The sequence below is a fragment of the Argentina anserina genome, chromosome 6 (assembly GCF_933775445.1).
Source record: "Argentina anserina chromosome 6, drPotAnse1.1, whole genome shotgun sequence".
Taxonomy (NCBI): Eukaryota; Viridiplantae; Streptophyta; class Magnoliopsida; order Rosales; family Rosaceae; genus Argentina; species Argentina anserina.
Window position 1 is genome coordinate 30,526,762 of NC_065877.1, and position 18,287 is coordinate 30,545,048.

At 38.8% G+C, this 18,287-nt stretch overlaps 2 protein-coding genes across 3 annotated transcripts; both read right to left on the reverse strand.

Moving 5' to 3' along the window:
* Positions 1 to 39: 39 nt before the first annotated feature.
* LOC126797812 (flowering time control protein FPA) lies at positions 40 to 8,198 on the reverse strand. Its single transcript, XM_050524539.1, has 4 exons — positions 8,022 to 8,198; positions 7,631 to 7,927; positions 2,410 to 3,581; positions 40 to 1,623 (listed from the first exon to the last, which is right to left on the reverse strand). The coding sequence occupies exons 1-4, from the start codon at positions 8,022 to 8,024 to the stop codon at positions 234 to 236; spliced, it is 2,862 nt and encodes a 953-aa protein (XP_050380496.1). The 5' UTR covers positions 8,025 to 8,198; the 3' UTR covers positions 40 to 233.
* A 2,241-nt stretch (positions 8,199 to 10,439) lies between these two features.
* On the reverse strand, positions 10,440 to 15,317 carry LOC126796685 (vacuolar cation/proton exchanger 2-like). 2 transcript variants are annotated; one of them, XM_050523421.1, is made up of 14 exons: positions 15,205 to 15,317; positions 14,952 to 15,049; positions 14,499 to 14,619; positions 14,074 to 14,415; positions 13,929 to 13,996; positions 13,741 to 13,769; positions 13,059 to 13,255; positions 12,702 to 12,914; positions 12,225 to 12,365; positions 11,977 to 12,093; positions 11,833 to 11,886; positions 11,631 to 11,747; positions 11,207 to 11,303; positions 10,440 to 10,945 (listed from the first exon to the last, which is right to left on the reverse strand). In XM_050523421.1, the coding sequence occupies exons 3-14, from the start codon at positions 14,553 to 14,555 to the stop codon at positions 10,917 to 10,919; spliced, it is 1,461 nt and encodes a 486-aa protein (XP_050379378.1). In that variant the 5' UTR covers positions 14,556 to 14,619; positions 14,952 to 15,049; positions 15,205 to 15,317; the 3' UTR covers positions 10,440 to 10,916. The 2 variants fall into 2 exon arrangements, with proteins under 2 accessions (XP_050379378.1, XP_050379379.1); XM_050523422.1 differs by having other exon boundaries at positions 14,499 to 14,653.
* Between the last annotated feature and the right edge of the window lie 2,970 nt (positions 15,318 to 18,287).

Here is an 18,287-nt window from a genome sequence, read left to right on the forward strand (position 1 = left end):
AAAAAAAGGAAAGCCCAAGAATGCAAAAGGGACGGCAGAAACCAAGAAATATCTACTTGAACAATCAAAATTTTAAAAAATTTACATCTAATCACATCAGGTAAAAGGAAAACTTATGTGCAAAGAGTAAAACCTGAAATTTCTTGCACCTCTACTACCGGACTGTCAAAACTTAATCGGCCGCAATGGCCCACAATTAGATGAGATCAACATACTAATATCTCTAGCGCTTGTCAACTTCCTTTTCCTTGTTGGATTTTCTGAAGTAGAGCTGCTGCAAGCTGTAATGTGGCTTGCATGCGATCCATACCGTCACCACCTTCATTTGTATTACTATTTTGCTGGTGTTGATTACCCTGGTCCCCTGCTTGAAGATCTCTTTGAACTGTGTGAGGGACATGTGATACCTGCTGTTGTGGCTGCTGAAACTCTGGAGCTTGACCAAATTGAGATGTTGAGGGCTCAGAAGTCACCTGACTATTCTGCTGCACAAATTTCTGGTATGTCCCTGGTAGGTTATCAGTTTCATGTACTGCATTTCTGTGCCTATATTCTTCTCCGGCGGATCGATTCAGAATGCTCCCAGACTGCTTCTGCTGTTCAAGAAGAGATGACAATCGGGCAAGTTGCTCCGGTCCAAGAGGCTCAGCTAATGAAACTGAAGGCTGAGACGTCGAGTGAACATAAGTCACCTGATTATTCTGCTGCGCAAATTTCTGATATGTCCTTGGCAGGTTCTCAGTTTCATGTACTGCATTTCTGTGCCTAAAATCTTCTCCAGTGGATGAATTTGGTACGGTCCCAGACTGCCTCTGCTGTTCGAGAAGAGATGCCAATCGGGCAAGTTGCTGCGGTTGCAGGGCTTTATGAGGCTCAGCTAAAGAAATTGAAGGCTGGGTGTCCTGAAAATGGCTGTTTTTACCATGAGGCACTCCACCAGTAGGGAATGCCTCTTGTGGGGGCCTTTGCATGACTGAGGGTTGCTCCTGAAGAGCTGGATCAACAGCATTAGTGGACACTTGGTTCGGTCTATTTCTAGTAACAGAGACTGAACTCTGTGGGTGGTGAACAGACCAGTTTGGTCCAAAGCTAGGGCTTTCCTCATAAGGTGGATATTCATGCCTGTTCTCATTGTAAAATTCATATCCATTTCCAACACCATGAGCTGAACCAGGATTACTAACTCCTGATTTGCTTGAATCAGGCAAAGATGTAAACGGAGGCATGGATACTGAAGGGGCTGGCAATCTTGAATATGGTTGGTCCCCAGTGAATGACAATAATCTAGTATCATTTCTTTCATGTTTCTGGTGATGAGATCCGAAACTGGAACTAGGCTGGTCTATCCTTAAAACAACACCAGAGATGCTTAGTTTGCCAGGTACCTTCAGCACTTTCTCTGAGAACTCAGATGGGGGTACAAGAAACAAGGTGGTCCTGTCATCTAATTTAGCAACGGCTGCACGCTGCTTCTCCCCAAGATATTGCATAAATTCATTGTAGTATCCAATATCAGCATCACTTCCAGGGGCAAAGAACACAACCCAAGCACTGGTTGCTTGATCATAATGCTCAGAAAGCATATCTAGACCAGTCCTTGCAGTACAATCTAAAAACTCAGGCCTGCAGCACAGAACCAGTGGTAACAATGATATTAGATCTAAAACGTCTGAACAATATACTTCATCTAGAGGAACTTCAGATTGCAAAACCAAGTTCCCAAATTAGACACTCAGGAACATCAGGATAAGTTCAAACATGAAAAGAAATCATAACTGATTCTGGACCACGCCAATCAACCACATTCAGAAAACCTTTCTAATTATATAGCATCCGATACCATTAGAAAGTAGAAATTATAATATAACTCATTGAGATAAGACCAGATGTAATTGTGATATGTAATATAATTTGGTAACCTAATTAACAATGATCCCTCTAGGGTACAGCATCAGCCACCTACTAGAAAACCATTATTGAGCACTCATCTATATGGGTGGTTGTACTTCTAAATGCAATGTGACACGCAGTAAGCAGCTAAACATAGAAAAGATATAGACATACATTTTTTTTTTTGGACAAGATGAAGTTCATTGAGAAAAAGGCACCAAGGCCTGAGAAGAACACACACTGACAAACCGAAAGCGAAAGCGATATAGACATACATAGTAGCTAATGTACATTTACTAATGTAAAAGGGAACAGAAAAGGTGGCATATTAAAGAAAAAGTCAAGGCAGCAAGGAACAGGTTAACAAACTGCTCTTTTGACGTTCATGTTCTGTATAGTATAATCATATCAAGCAACCAAAACATTTGACAATTGATATCTGATATGAGGAATACTTCCTTAACCATATCACAAATAATACAAAAAGAAAGCTCATTTGAGAAAAGTTATGCTACTTACAAAATCATGTCAAGAACCTTCCCCACAGGAAAGCAACGCGCACGACAGACAGGAGTTCCTCCCTTTGCAATAGTCCCTTCCCATTTCCATAGTTCCAAAGACTTCTTTGATTCAGGTGTATATCTTTTCCTATCAACAGAACCTGCCTGCAAGTTATGTTCTTTCCAAGGGTCACCTCTATCAAGTGGAGGTAGAGCTGGATTGTTTAATCGTTCAGGGATTTCAAAGTTTCTATTGGAAATGTCAGCTTGGTGAAAATCGGTGAATCTGGGGAAACCATGTTTTTCTTGTTCATAGACAGACATGTGATACTCTGGAAGCTCTTTCTGAGGAATGTAAGACTCTGTCTTCAATTTCTTGGCTCCATGAAAGAAATGACCATCATCTGGTAAGTCCCATATTTCATCATACAGTGGATTTGTTTGAGGAAATCTCTGAGGATTTTCACGTAAATGAGCATATCTTTCTCTCGTAGGACTACCCCGGTAACCATACATGTCTTGTGAAAGACTTAGGTCAGATACTTCACCGGGCCTCCTCTGTTCAAATGTATTGTTCTCACCTGTCAAAAAATTCCCTTTCCTCTTTAAACTATAGGGCTCATAACCACCAGAATCCAAAGTTGAGAAATACTGAGGAGATCTGATGCTAGAATCCTCCGTAAAGCTCCCAAAGTTTTTATCTTGGCGACAGTTCTCAGATGATCCAGACCGACCATTCCACTTCAAATGTGGCGATGGAGGGTCATTGATTGAATTCTTTCCACTGCTTGATGAGCTGGTATCACTCCTCGCAAAACAAATATGTACACGGGGGTTTCCAAATAATTTTCCTTGAAGAGCCGCTTTAGCTCTGCTAGCTGACATTATGCTCTTAAATCGAACAAATGCATAACTACGACCAGGAAAGGCAGTTATCTTCTCAATTTCACCGAATGGTGCAAAAGACTTTCTTAATATAAATTCATCCACCTTTAATAAAGCTGGAAATCCTATCCATAGTACTTCACTGGGCTCTGTGTTTTTATCACCCATACTGGATTTTTCTTGATGAAATTGTTCAGGAGTATCTTGACGTGGTCTGAACTCCCTTTGTGACAAAGGAGAACCTCTTACTGCTGACTCTCGCCGTTGGGAGTAATCTTCTTCACGTAATGGCACAGATGATTTATCCTGTGATTCAAGATCTCGTTAACTTTTTTTTTTTTTTTGGGTAGAAGATTTCATAAACTTAAGCATATAATAAAACATGCATGTCTTAGGGATATTTAAGATTAAAGAAGAAATTTTTTTAAAAAAAAAGACTAAATCATGTATAACCAACTTCACCCTGTTTGTCACACGTTTGCAGAACTTCATTACGAAAGACATTTAAATTCAATACGAAGTTGTCAACTTCACCCTGTTTCTCCTACCACTATTCTAACCATTAAATGCAACATTAAATCTACAAACAGAAACAAACACAGAAGCGGAAATTTCAAACATCCCAAGATATTACTAATATTAGAATATGCATGACTAACAAAGAGTGAAAAATGACCTAAAAATTCTCATACACTACCACTGATCCCTTGTAAGGAAACAAGCCCAACAAGAGGAAGCCAAGGAAAAGACTATTCCGATAATCTAAGCCACTGAATAAACATAAATATAGGAAGAAGACAGGCTCTGGATAGTGAGAATATCCAGCAATTTGTATAACCGTCTTAAATTCACATTTGATGAACCTATTTCATATGAAAGAAAAGATCAAATCTTATCAATAAAAACACAATATTTGAACCACAATCTAAGCATATACTTGGTCACTTTTTGTTCTCAAGCTCATACAGCACAATCCTTGAATGATATATATTTTATACATGACACCATGCTGGAATCATGTCAAACTGACAAACTGGAAAAATAACAAACCATTTATATCAAATGAGGTAGGGCTGATTGATCTAAACCATCTCCACAATTGGGAAGCTTGTCTACTAGGTCACATACTGTATACAGACACGTTTACAGTACAAACAATAAAGCACTAATCTGCCGTCTGTTCAAACTCTTGAAACATTTGTCTTCCCTCCACCATGATTAATTATCTAGATGACTCATTAGTCAAAAAGTAACCCTGAAGATACGACAAAACTAGCATACAGTACATATGTATGTAGGACGTTACTGTGAAAGCCAACAGATGCATACATGATATGATAATGTAATTAAGATGAGCAATCTCAAGTATTTAAGTGGTTGTGGCAAGAGACCATTCGCATGCCGTGGGAGTCTCTGCACCAGAAAGGATGCAGGAACAGAAATGACATTTTATAAACAGACTTCAGTTGCACTATGAGGAATACAGAAATGCTTAACTGAGGATACCAAGAAAAAGGGTCTCCAAGAAGAACTGTAGACCTTTTATATCATAATGGAACAAGATTTTAACTGGAGTTGAAAATTTCCAATTTGAAGTAAATTTCAAATTACTCCAGCCGTACTTCTGAGCTGGTTACGTATCAGATTTCAACTCATATTAATCTCCCATAGATAAAACTTTACGCATCATAGTGACTCGGGGGAAAAACGAATATAGTAGACATCTAACGACTTTCTCAGAAGCTGTTTTCAGTTATGTTTGGAAGTAAAAGATTATGAAGATTTAGTCTGCTTTTGATTCTGCAGTATGAAGTGAACATATTGGCACAGATTAATCACTTAATTCTATCAATAAAAGATTAGTCTCTTTCCCTCAAAGGAATAAAGATTAGATAGACAAATCAATCTGACACGATATGCATATGATTTGATGGTTGATACAACTTTAATTGATAAAAGGATGTTTGAAGTGTGAGACTCAGTCAGATTTCTGCATCCAATGCAATCTGCTGTCATTCGTTCTGCTTCATTTTAATCCATTATACATTTAACCATAATGTTCAACTTTCATCACATGGTTTTAAGCACAAATTATGCATATGCTATTAATCCAAATTCTACTGATTAGTTGAAGACTGGTATATATTAAAGCCAACACCAACAAGGCACTGTGATCTCAGCTGTATTCTAGAAATAAACATAATTTACAGATGCACGGGACCTTGCATAGACCTATCATGAATATTGTAAAAATAGCTTCAAACAAGACTCCTCTTCCAATTCTCTCGTGAAATAAACACACCTATGTCTAGCTGCAGCCTGCATGTTATCTATAATTGGCCATGCTTGGAGCTATTGTATATGTATACATGATTTTCATGCAATTGCATACAAAGCTGACTACCTATACTGATTTGCTTGCAGTTCAAGGGCTTTCAATATTTGCCAGTTGTGGTCAATTTCAAGTGGTAAACAATATCTAAGATTGGATATGTGATATTCATAATGGGTCTTGGAGTTAACTGTCTCCTTTTTTCTTGAAGAGATGAACAAAGAGATATAAAATAAGTCATGTCCCTTTATAGTGAATTGTTTCTGTCTCGCTTATTCCTCGAGAAAATACTGATGTACTGATGAACTGCTTCATAGTTTTAATCAACATCCGAGAATGTGCATTCTCCTTCTGGTTCATGCTTATTGTTCTTTTCTTTTAAGGAACACATTTTTGTTCTGTTGTTTTTTTTCTTTACAAGGATAAGGACATGAAGGCGGATTCAATTTATTTTCTTTTCGATTGTTCAGAGCTATGCTATTTGTGGGCAGATTCTTTTTATTGATTTCTTGAGATTAAAGAAATGTGTTGCAAGTGCTTTTAAAGCTGACGAATTAAAAGTGCATATGTTAAATGCTAACATAAACATCATTACTAGCCCCATCTTAATGAGCTGTTGACCAAGAGAAGATAAAAACAGAGGAAATTATTATGTACACATCTCCATAATCAAATAACAATGAGCATATCTTACTTTCTTAAAGGAAAGTTTGACATAAGCAATTTCCATCTTACATAAGCATAGTTTACAAACTCTCGAAAATATAACTTCACATCTCTCCAAAACTCCACGAATTGAAATACCTAGCTAGATATGCCCTTTCCTTAAGATGCGAACATAGAAACAGAAAGAATCAACCCTTACAATATTCCCTAGATGAGACCCCGGAACTACTGACTACATTTGATATCAAAGGATGGTTCTTTCTATTATAGAACCTGGTACTACCTTCTCTTTATATGGTATGGATGCAAATGAAAGACTTCACTCACAAATTCATATGTACAAATTGATATTCTGGTACTATGCATATTATGATACCCAATTTTTAGTTCACATGAAGCAGTGTCTCCACAATCCCACTTACTTTGAACTTAAGAAGCCCCAGCCTAGACCTGGACTAATTGTGGTTTTCACTTTTCAGTATAAACCTATCCAAACAGCCTCCAGAAGTAGACATCTTGCTATCAAGCCACGCAAATTTGACATAGAGTAGAGATAACTGTATCGTTTTCCAAAAAAAAAAAGACATAACTTTATTTCGACAAGATCGATAAAGGAGGAAAAATGGTTGTGATTTGCACTCCTTTTCTGAATTATTTAAAGGATGGCAGTGGATATCAATATGGGCGCTATTATTCTAAGCATAATAAGTACCATTCCTGCCATTTTTCGGTTCTGCAGTCAAACACCATTTGTCCGACTTGTTATGTTTTCTACAGTTTCAAAGTATAGTCAAAGAAAGGTTAATTTCCTCTTATTAGTCAAATTTACCATCTTTCTTAGACAGACAAGTAATACATAAAACTCTTGCTCACTGCTCAGGTCAAGTCAGCATGTGATTAAATGTTTATTAACCAAGGGATTCACAAGATGTTGGCTTGCATTATATTGCATGAGATTCACTTTCAAATCATTAATGTTGAATGCTAGAAACAGTATTGCGGAAAATTGTGGAATGAGACCATGAGCACAAAGCATACGCTTAGCAGGCAGCTTAAGTTTATTTATGCAAGCCTTGTTATTATGCTGGTTTGCTGTATCTGATTGGTTTGACCGGAATATGAGAGTGTTATAGATAGTAGTATCTCTGTTATGGATTATGGAATTAAATCAGTTTAATTGTTGCAGTAACAATATTAAGTTGTGAACATTTTTCTTACTCAAGCTCAACGATAACGAAACTAGATTGCTAGAACTGCCTTCAATTTCGACAAACGAAGTCGCATACACAATCACACATACACACAGTGCAAAGTTACAACGCAGAAAGTAAAAGGCATCCAGTAAAAAGTAACTAACCGCCTTGGTAAACTCGACCCTCAGCGCGTTGCCTGCAACCGGAAAGCCGTGAAGAGCCTCCATGGCGGCGACGGCGTCCTCCTCCCTCTTGAAATTGATGAAGGCGTAGCTCCGGCCAGGCAGGAACGCCACGCTCTCCAAGTCTCCGAAGTTCAGAAAGTGACGCGTCAGCTCGTCCTCGGTGATACTATGAAATAGGTTCCCGATCCACAAGTGCCTCGACGGCGGGGCCTTGCTGCCTCTGCCGCCGTCGAAACGCCGCGCTCCGCCGCCCTGCCTTCCTCCGCCGCGGCCAGCCTGTAAACCCGATCAAACAGAAAACCGAATCAGAATCTAGTTCCGCAGTCAGAAACTTGGTAAGGGTCGTGAGATTGTTGGCGGAGAAACTTACCATGAATAATCTGAAGAGTGACTTGTGAGGAGTATGTACAGTATCAACGGCGGATATTCTCTCTGTGCCGGTAAAGAGTGGCGGCGGCGACGAAGGGGAGTGGCTGTGAGACTGAAGCTGCAAATTTACGGTTTAGGGTTTGGGAATTGGGGGTTAGAGTGCTCTGTATTAGCGCCGTGTTTTCTATACTGGAAATAGAGAGGATAGAATCCCACTACACTGCCTATTTATATGTTCTGTGGATTACTTGGCACGTTGCCACCCTGGTAATCTTTTTTTTCTTTTTAAGCAAAAATAATAATAATTTCAGTATTTTGTTTTAATTTTGGGCAAATTAGAAAAATGTAACTATCTCCCATCATTAATATATAAAAATCACACTATTTATCACAATTTCTGTTACACTACCTATCACAACCGCTGTCACACTACATGTCACAACCTCTGTCACATTATCAATCACACCCGCTGTCACATTATCTGTCACACTCGATGTCGCATATGTTGTCAAACCCGTTGTCATACCACATATCACACTACCTATTACATCCTCTATCACACCCGCTGTCACAACGATATCACACAATTTTTCACACTACTTATCATACTAATTATCACACCCGCTGTCACACTAACTGTTATACCTCATGTCATACTATTTTATGTGACTATGTTGTAATAAGATGAAGAAGAAGAATAATAATAATAATAATTTTGAACCTTTGTTTACTGTTATGTGATCATGAACTTCTCAAATACACTCATACGATCCAAATATCGACATTAATGTAATGTCACACCCCAACCACACTACCTGTCACATTTACTATCACAGTGTATGTCACACTAGTTATCACACTAGCTGTCACAACATAAAGTTAGTGTGATTGGTAATGTGATAGCTAGTGTGACAGCAATTTTCTAAAAAAAAAATTCAATATCTAAGGTGGGCACCCAAAAAACTATTTTGGGCACTCATGCCAACTCTTCTCCCATCACAACACCCACTTTTCGACGGTGGCATTGAGTTCCTGACAGTGGCATCCAATTTCTGACGTTACGCCCTGTTCCTCCTCGTCGCCGTCAACCTCTAATGCCCACGCCAACGCCAGCAAACGCTGCTCCTCCTCGTCGTCAACCTCAGACGGTGCATCATACTTCTTCATCTCGTCGGGGCCGCCCTGGCGTGGTCCAAGAAAACCTTTTGAGCCGCCGCCACAGCAAGCTTCGTTGACGACCCAGCGCGCCGCTACCTACCAGATCGAGCAGTGGCCGCTTCTCACCTCCATTTCGAGATCCCACCGATGCCCCCCTCTTCGCCGTCGACAAGATCTATACGGCATCGTCATCCTCACCTCTGCCTAGCGCTACCGTCGTGTGATTTTTCGACAACGACTCGTCTGCCAGTGGTCTTTCTCAGTCTTGGGTAGCATTGCAGTTCTCCGCGTCTCCTATTCATAACCTAGATGCGTGATCGGAGAAGAAGGTGAGACCGTGGCAGCTTTTGTAATTTTATGAAATATGAGGGCCACGCTTTAAGAAATTTGATTGCTCGACTTTTTTCTAATTTTGAATTCTTACATGTCTTTTTTCAAATTTCATATATCAAATGTGATTTTTTTTTTATAAGAAACCCTTTAATTTTCTCTTTATTAGTTAAAATGTAATGACAGTTTAAAAGAGCCAATTGCGAAGGATTCTGTGGTACTATAGACTATTGAAATTTCAAAGTTGGAATTTGTTAGATAACAAATTGTTTGTGCTGCGTCCAGTCAATGAGTGGCCCAAGACAATCTTCAAGTATTCAGTAGAACTTGATAGTGATGTTAAATAGTTTTCAAGAGTGGTGATAAAAGTATTAAGTATATAGTTTTTATAGAGTTAGTCCACATACTTTGTGATTAGAAGCACCACTCATATTTTGATTTTAATTTTATTTTACGACTTTGAAATTTGACGTATAAAGACGGTTGGGATGCTATTTCGAAGCTTAATATAGGGTTGCCCAAAAGTATCTCTTATTAGCATACATTGGACGATCAAGTCCATGGTTTAACACTAACAGTTCAAAAATGCATTTTTCATTTAAATTCCTTCATTGGAAGCCTAAGCAAGTATTATCTAATCATTTTACTTGGCGAACAAAATGAACAATTATAATGAAAGTTATTTTTCATGATTAAATGTTCCATTTTTTCTGTAGACGTTTTCATAGATTTAATTAAAACTTCAAAGAGCTCAAAAGTAGAAATTATTGGAGATGCTTTCACCAAGCAATATTTAATTTTTCTCACAGTGGCACAATGATCACGCTAAGGCGCCACTGCTCCAGTGAAGAGCCCTGCTATTTTGAGCTCTGAAGTTGGAAAAAGTACAAGTGCAACCAAGTACAAAGGTATTATATGGATGGTGAGGATGAGGTAACAGCACAAATTTTTCACAGCGATCTTGTACATGCCATAGTGTCTGGAAAGAATTGTATGTATAATAAGTCAAATTAAATTCCAGCAACAACTTGGTTCCGGTTCCTTTTCTTTTCTCTAACAGTGAAATACACACATTCCCTTCTAAATCTTACATTTGAATTTACCAATTCTACTTATGAAACAATCGATGCGGAACACTACCCTGATCCAGCTAACATTTCTCTGCTGTATTGTGATACGGGAGAGAAATGCATTTCCACTGGCTGCCTAGTCAGAGTCAGAAACGAGCTACGCCATTTTCCTGGCACCTGGGTAGATTTTGCAACTTGTAAAAGCTATCCAGCATCATATTGATGCTAAATCTTCTAACATTCACCTACTCTTGATTGCCGAGGTTTCAAGAGGCTACTGAAAAACACAACTTCCACAATACATGCCATTGACTTTGGGTATTGGTAATTGATTCCTTTTAGCCGTCTGTTTCAGGGGTCTTGTCCTCTGCAGAAATGTGCATGTATCGAAAGTGAGAAATGTTTGTATTGAAAAGACCTCGATGAACAGGCTGGAAGTAGTAATGAATGAGAAGAATCACCCGTAGTAATAATGATGTAAACACTAATGACAAATATAAATGTCCAAATTGAATTTCCACAAAAGAAAGAAAATGCATATAGGAAGAAGGGCCTATTCAGAGAAAATCTAAAGGCACTTCAGAATCTTATAAAGATAAAAACAGCTGGGAAAGAGGTTATAACTCACGTATTGCAGTAGGGTCTATATGTACAAAGAAACTTGCAGCAACAATAATGTAACAAAGAATGAGCATCAGTCCTTTGAAGTAGTTAGAAGTTCCCTCCTGCAAGTTCAATTAGATTCACATTGGTAAAAACACAAAAAAAAAATATCTACACAAAGGATACACCACAAACTCAAAGATCAATGAGCTTCTGTGTGTAGTTTATTCGATATTTATATTATTATTGGATGCCATTTTTGCAATTTATCTTTAATACTCGCAACTGACATCCAAGGTTCAAACTAAGATACTCCGTATCATCTATAAGCTTATAAACCCGGCCATTCATTCACATCTCAAAGATTCCGAGTACCCATTTGATCTTTCTTTACAAAACCATTCATTTACATATAAAAGCAGCAAAGAAATATTGGTAAAGGGACTAACCTGTAGCATGAAAGCTACCACCAGAACAGTTATGAAAAGTGTAGCTGTCTCGAATAGTTGGAAATCCAAGTCCATAGAAACCCCCATTGCCCACCCAACCATCACACAAAAGGGAATCTAGAGCAATAGTAACAACGTAAGTCAACTACGACATCAGAATAATATAGGTTAGTAGCAAATCCATATGAGGTTTGGTACTCACCCCAAACATAGATATCTGAGTTGATGAGCCTATGGCCACTCCCAAAGTTATATCCTACAGGATACATAGAGCCACGATCAGCAACAAAAGGATGCTTTGTCATATACATGATTGTAAGATGGTAACAGTAAGACAACCACTTACAAGCTTGTCTTTCATGGCAAACATAACAGCACCTGCATGCTCTGCTGCATTCCCAACAATTGGGAGTAATATAACACTGATAAATGCAACAGGAATATTCATTGCAACAGATGCACCCTGAACATTATGTAGAAAGACGTTCCTCATCAGAACAGAAACTTGTCAAAAATATGAACTTGATATACATCTGAAGTACTACAAACATCCGTCTCTACTAGGAAAATATTATCTTTTACAGAAAGTATTACCTCTATCGCGTTAACTAAATATTCTGAAAGGATTGAGATCCATGCTGTTAGAATGGTGAGCCAAATTATGGACTCACACTTAGAGATTTCAGGAACATCATCATCATCATCATTGACGTTACTCTGAATCTCCTCCCCCTGCTTTTATACCAAATTTGACATATAATATCAGATCACACGAAAGACAGTTCATGACCATATGCAGAGAGAGCAGCCAATTTAATTATTTCATTTGATTATCATAATGAAAACTTCTACCAGAAAGAGTGATTCTGTATCCAATAAACACATTCTCTAAAGCATTCGGAGAAGATTAATTTTAAGAGAATTTCCAATGGTTATGCTTAATCCATATAAACTTATAAAAACAGTAGAATATGTAAATGTAGATATTATTAAGGTAGTATAAGGTCCTTATTGGGGGATCGCATAAAGGAAAAAAAGTTCAATAAATAGATGTTTCTTTTTGGTACCAACCTCATCAACTGGGACATATAGACTCCGCTGGCTCTTCAGCTGAAAAAATAGATAGGAAGCGTACGCCACAAGCATAATGCAGCTAGTAAACCTTGAAAGGGCTAGTGCAGACTTCCCGAAGTGCAATTCTGTGTGAGTACTGTGAAGTAATGCTGGAAAGAGAAGACCCATCACTGCCATTAACAACAATCCAGAGTTCACGGCGGCAGTTGGCTGGGCATATAAAACACTGTAGGTTTTAGGTCACGAAATGGTATAGATGATAAATAAATAAAACAAAATGAAAACCAAGAGTAACTAAACAAATTTTTTTTTCTATCATAGATTAAATAAACTTGGTCGTAAACAAGAACAAACCTTGTTGAACACTTGTGGCCTCTTAGAAAAAATGAGTCCACCAGCAAAGAATGCACATCCAAGTACTAGCAACATGTTTGACAGGATTGAGCCTAGTAAAGACTGTTGAACAACACGAATCATCCCATTTTTTAGAGCATATATTGAGATTATCAATTCCGTGGCATTTCCAAACGTGGCATTTAGAAGGCCTCCAACTGCAAATTTTCAGGAAGTCATAAATCAGAACCCATGGGTTTAAATGTTCAGTTAAAAAAAAAGCTGCTAACACTAAAGTTAGTACTATCCAATGGATCAAAGTCATCCATTTCTAACTATTCTATGGAAATGATAAACTATATTAATAATTATACATTTTTTCATTTCCGCATAATTAGATTCCATTTTTCACATTGGCTTGAGATTGTCATGCAAAGAAAAATCCTAAGAATGTTTTAAGAAGTTGGGCATGAAATTGATGTCAATTGCTTTTACCAATATGCAAACTAATAAACAAGTATCTGTGATCCAGATAGAGTATTGGCTGTATTAGTTGGCATTTGGTTTTATATTGCTGCAAGAATCGGTAATTTTTTGTTTTACATATCCACTGATATTTATACGGTGTTCAGATTAAAGGTTAAAGTTTTATGAATACTTGAGGAATTTTCTACACTAATACAGAGGATAGCTACACAATTACCTGTAGGTCCTGTATAGCAAGCCAGCTGCCTGCATTAAAACCAGCCAAATTGTATTAGATACTTGTAATTGCACACTAATTGCAAGATTAGTATGCAAGGCTCACACGGCCAATCCTATTTTTGGCAGGAAGTCCAGAACATTTGCTTGTGAAACATAGAAATATAAAGAGAGGGGAAGAAGTCATACTCTGTAGCATATCCTAAACGCTCAGCCAAAGGTATGATGCCCAACAAGCTTAGAAGGAAGACCCAGCCCTGGCATGCACTTAACTGATAAATATACAAACATACATTTCAAAACATATGTACACAAACAGATTTAGGCAACTTACATGATGATTAGTCAATTTCTCAACTAAGATTGCTAATGGACCAAAAGGCATGAGCACGTTAAGTTTTGAAGAGAAAACTACAGTTTTGATGCTATTAACCACAGTATTCTTCATGACCTTGCGATAATAGCTTCCTGAATTGCTAGTATATAGAACTTTAAGGTTAGGCTCAAAGGTCCCCGAACCACTAGAGTATAGAGCTTTAAGGGGAGGCTCGAAGCTCCCTGAACCACTAGAATATAGAGGTTTTCGGGGAGGCTCATCCAACGATTTTCTCTCAGGAGCACCAACTAAAGCCTGATCTTCATATCCCAATATCGACTTGAGCTCCATCGACCCCATCTGAAGAACCAAAAACTTTGTCAATCATCAAATCTGACTACCAATTCACAATGACTAGCTCTAATGACAAAAGAGAAGCTGACCTCAACGTGCGAATGTAATTTAACTGTGGCTGGATCCTTAGCTTTGTCAGTATCCATGAAGTGGCAACACAAAGCTATGCATATAAATCAACAAGACTTCCATCTCCAAACACGGGCATTACTGTTTCATCACAGTTATTTATAATCAACACATGCTACAGATATCCAAGGAAACAAATCAAGAATTGGATTTGAACAACTTTCAAAGCCTACCAAGTGGCCTGTACATACATATTATAAAAACCATTAGGAATCCAGATAACATAAAGAATTCCTCAAACCCCAGTATCCATTATTGACTTGATTCTACAAATTTCAGATGAAAAATAAAATAAAATAAAAACAGAAACAATTTCTCAGCCCAGATGTATGTTCTTTTGCCTGATACTAATAAAACCCAGACACACTTGTGGATTTATGATACCAACCAATGTAACAAGAACAAGAACTGACCTTGTTTTGATCGATGGAGGGTACATAAATGTGTGCATGCAACCCAATACAGTTTTTGTTGGTGGGGGGTTTGGGCTACACCAGCAGATTGTCCAAAACTGAAACAAAACAAAAGAGTATTTGATCCTTTAGTATTTTGTTGGTGATGAAAAAAAGATCTGAAATCCCTCCCAAAGCTAAAGAATCAATGGAGGGTTAGACGACGGTAGTTGTTTAAGTGAAAATTATGTTTTGATAAAAGAAACAAAGAGACATGTTAGGGGGTGTTGGATCCGCAACCACTGGAAGAGAGCCCGAGATTGTCGCCCCAACGAATTCAGAGACGCGCAATGCTTCCTTCCTTATTCCCTATTTTCAGACTTCTTTCCTTTTCCTTAAAACAAAACAAATCACTCTCGGCTGCTTTATACTCGACATCGACCATCCCGCCCTTTTATTTATCTTTTTTCTTTTTCTTTTTATGGGAAAACACACTGAAATGGAATTTTGTGAGTCAAACTTCCATATGTCATTTCATTTTACAGATGTGATGACACTAGATTGTTTGGCACTGAGTTCCTCTTCATAGTTCTTCTTCCTCTGTCCCTAAAAAAACGCCGAATTTGATATCGAATAGAATAAGACTTTTACTTTGTTAACTTCATGCGAAAATAATTATTATATGTACCCGCCATACCACGTGAAATATTTAATATTTACGTGGTGAAAATGACAAAAATTTATTTACATATAAGAAACCAATTAGAAACAATCACAGTAAAAAAATAGACTAATAATATTAAGTGGTACGTCACGTGAGATATGTGTTTGGGCCTAAAATAATACTCCGGTATTATCTATATTCTTTAGACTCATGGACCGGTTATTTGGAGAAAATATATCGAAGAGCAAGATTACATTCCTTATTAGAATAGATTTCGGGACTGATGTTGTATAGAATCTGAGTTGAATAAGGAAGGTGAATCCAAATCAACTAAGAGGTTCTCAAGACTTGATCCGCAAGAAAGAACAATCTGTGTTATCTATATAAATGGGTCGAATGTGCAAAATAAGACACACAACGTCAAACAAACTATCGTGCAACCGCATAGTCAAGTCTCCTCACGGAGCAAAAGTCTGATTAGCTTCGGCAACCAAGTCTCCCATCGGAGCGGAGCTACCCAGATGTACGCCTCGCGCTGCATGTGGCAACAAGTCCGATTAACTTCGGCAACCAGAGTCAAGTCCATCGAGTCGCTAGCCTAACTTCTAGCCAACACAAAAGTCTGCACTAATCAGCAATTCCCTACAGCAAGAGAGTCCCGCTATCAACGACACATTATAAGCTCTGATTTTCCCCAAACGGTCTAAAGTAAGATCGGCCATCTACTTGAGGTGGAGTGAAAGGTACCTAGCAACTCCGGTTGTGTATAGGTCATTCGAACTTCAGCGGTTTATCAGCAACTGCGGAACAATCGTTCGAGAAGAAGACAGTACGTGAGCGCAATCATCATCAACAAGCAAGAGTAGTACCTAACTCAAAGGTACTGGCACGCCAAGTAACAACAGAGAACGAAAGTTAGAACCATCTAGGGTTCAAAACCCGGACTTGCTGATTGTTCCCTGAGGAAATCTTTTTCTCGGCTCGAACAATATGTGGCGGACATATGTAATAATTTCTCTTCATGCAAACTGAAAAGTAAGTATTGATTATTGAATGTTGATTTTTACTTAACTTTGAGATATAAACAAAAGCAAAGGAATAATTTTTCGTAAGAGGTGAAAAATCAGAGGAAAATAATTACTTTTTTTATTTTTGAGAATAGATAATACTCATAGGCTATGTTTGTTACCCCGGATTAGCCGGGATTGGATTAGGGAGTGAAACATGTTATTCCGAAATCTATGTTTGGAAACACGCGGGATTAAGCTTTAATGAACTTAGCTAATCCGCGCGTCTCTTATTTCTGGATTACAGAGAGGCCCCGATTTTGGGCGGACTCTCTAGCACACATTTCGCCCTAATCTCACCTCGCCTCCTAAGTCACTCTCACCTCGCCTCCTCATCCTCTCCTCGCCACTGCCTCATCGTCTCCTCAGTCTAGATCGCCCTCACCTTGCCTCCGCTCGCCTTGCCTCCTCACTCGGGATCCGGCTTGCTTCGCCTCCTCACTCTGGATCTTCCTCGCCTCGCCTCCTCACTCTGGATCACTCTCACGTCGTCTAGATCATTTTGCTCACCAGGTTCTCTCTCACTCTTTCGCTCTCTCTCTCTCTGTATCATCTGGATTATCATAGAAACTGATTCATCTATTTCCACGGAGAAGATGACCTCAATTGTGTACGCCATTGCTTGGGGCTGGACTATCGAAGCGGTCGTAAGCTCAAAAAACGTCGCCGTTTCGGTTCTGCACGATTTGATCGCCACAGTCCCGCCAAACTTACCCTCCAAATTGCGACGGAGCATCACCGAAAGAGTTGCTCTGCGGTGCTTAGAGGACGTATTCGCCGCTCACGATGGTCGTCCGGTCCGGTGGTCCAATCTCAGCTTGGATTTCTCGGAGAGTTGCGAGGAGGTGCTCAGACGCATCGTGAATGAGGTTAGGGATTCAATTTCCAAAGGAATTTTGTGTTTTGATTTTGATGAATTATTGTGTGGAAATCGGATTTGTGATTTTAGGGTTTGAAATTTGTGAGATTTGGGAGTGAAACTTAGATGTTTACTTTGTTAGTCAGCAGAAAGTGATGTGAAAATGGGAGGAGGAGGGAGGTGGGAATGTAATATTGAGCAGTTTATTAAGCATAAAAGAGCTTCGATGCTGAAATGTGCCTTGCAAAAGCTTAAAAGAGTCGATTGTTGATGGTACTCATCGACATGCTGAGTTGTTTAGAAGAAAGAGTGGATTAGCATCTGTTAAGGTTGATGGGAGTGATGGTAATTTGTGGTTTACTGGTGGCAGAAATGAACCAAATGTCAGCATTAGAGAAATTGGGAATGATAGAAGTGCATTGAGGGTTAGGATTGAAGTAGAAACTGAAAAAGTTGCGGATGAGGAATGTGTGGATGATGGTTTGGGTGTAAATGCCAAGAAGACGAAGAGGGATGCCTCTTGTGTTTCGCCACCCGCAGCAGAGAACCGTGTTCCTTTAGCGGGAAAACAAACGTTGGAATGCTTGTTGGAAAGGGATGTTCCAGTTTCTGAGGGAGAAAGGTGTGTGTTCTCAGAATTTCGGATGGAGATGAGGGAAGAGAGGTTGGCAGAAGATCCTTGTGTTGCTCCTTCACATGAAGCACATCATGAGATTTCTGTTAAAGACTCCGGTTGTAACATTGAGCATGAGTTTCATGTTGAAGTA

Excerpts from the sequence above, each read along its gene's own strand:
- LOC126796685 (XM_050523421.1), bottom strand. The coding sequence starts at position 14,555 with ATGGATACTGACAAAGCTAAGGATCCAGCCACAGTTAAATTACATTCG. Across the intron at positions 11,887-11,976 it reads TTGCCATGAAAGACAAGCTT|GATATAACTTTGGGAGTGGC; the intron begins GTAAGTGGTTGT and ends TGTATCCTGTAG. Across the intron at positions 10,946-11,206 it reads TATAGACCCTACTGCAATAC|AGGACAAGACCCCTGAAACA; the intron begins GTGAGTTATAAC and ends ACATTTCTGCAG.
- LOC126797812 (XM_050524539.1), bottom strand. Across the intron at positions 3,582-7,630 it reads GGGTCGAGTTTACCAAGGCG|GATAAATCATCTGTGCCATT; the intron begins GTTAGTTACTTT and ends CTTGAATCACAG. Across the intron at positions 1,624-2,409 it reads AAGGTTCTTGACATGATTTT|GCCTGAGTTTTTAGATTGTA; the intron begins GTAAGTAGCATA and ends TCTGTGCTGCAG.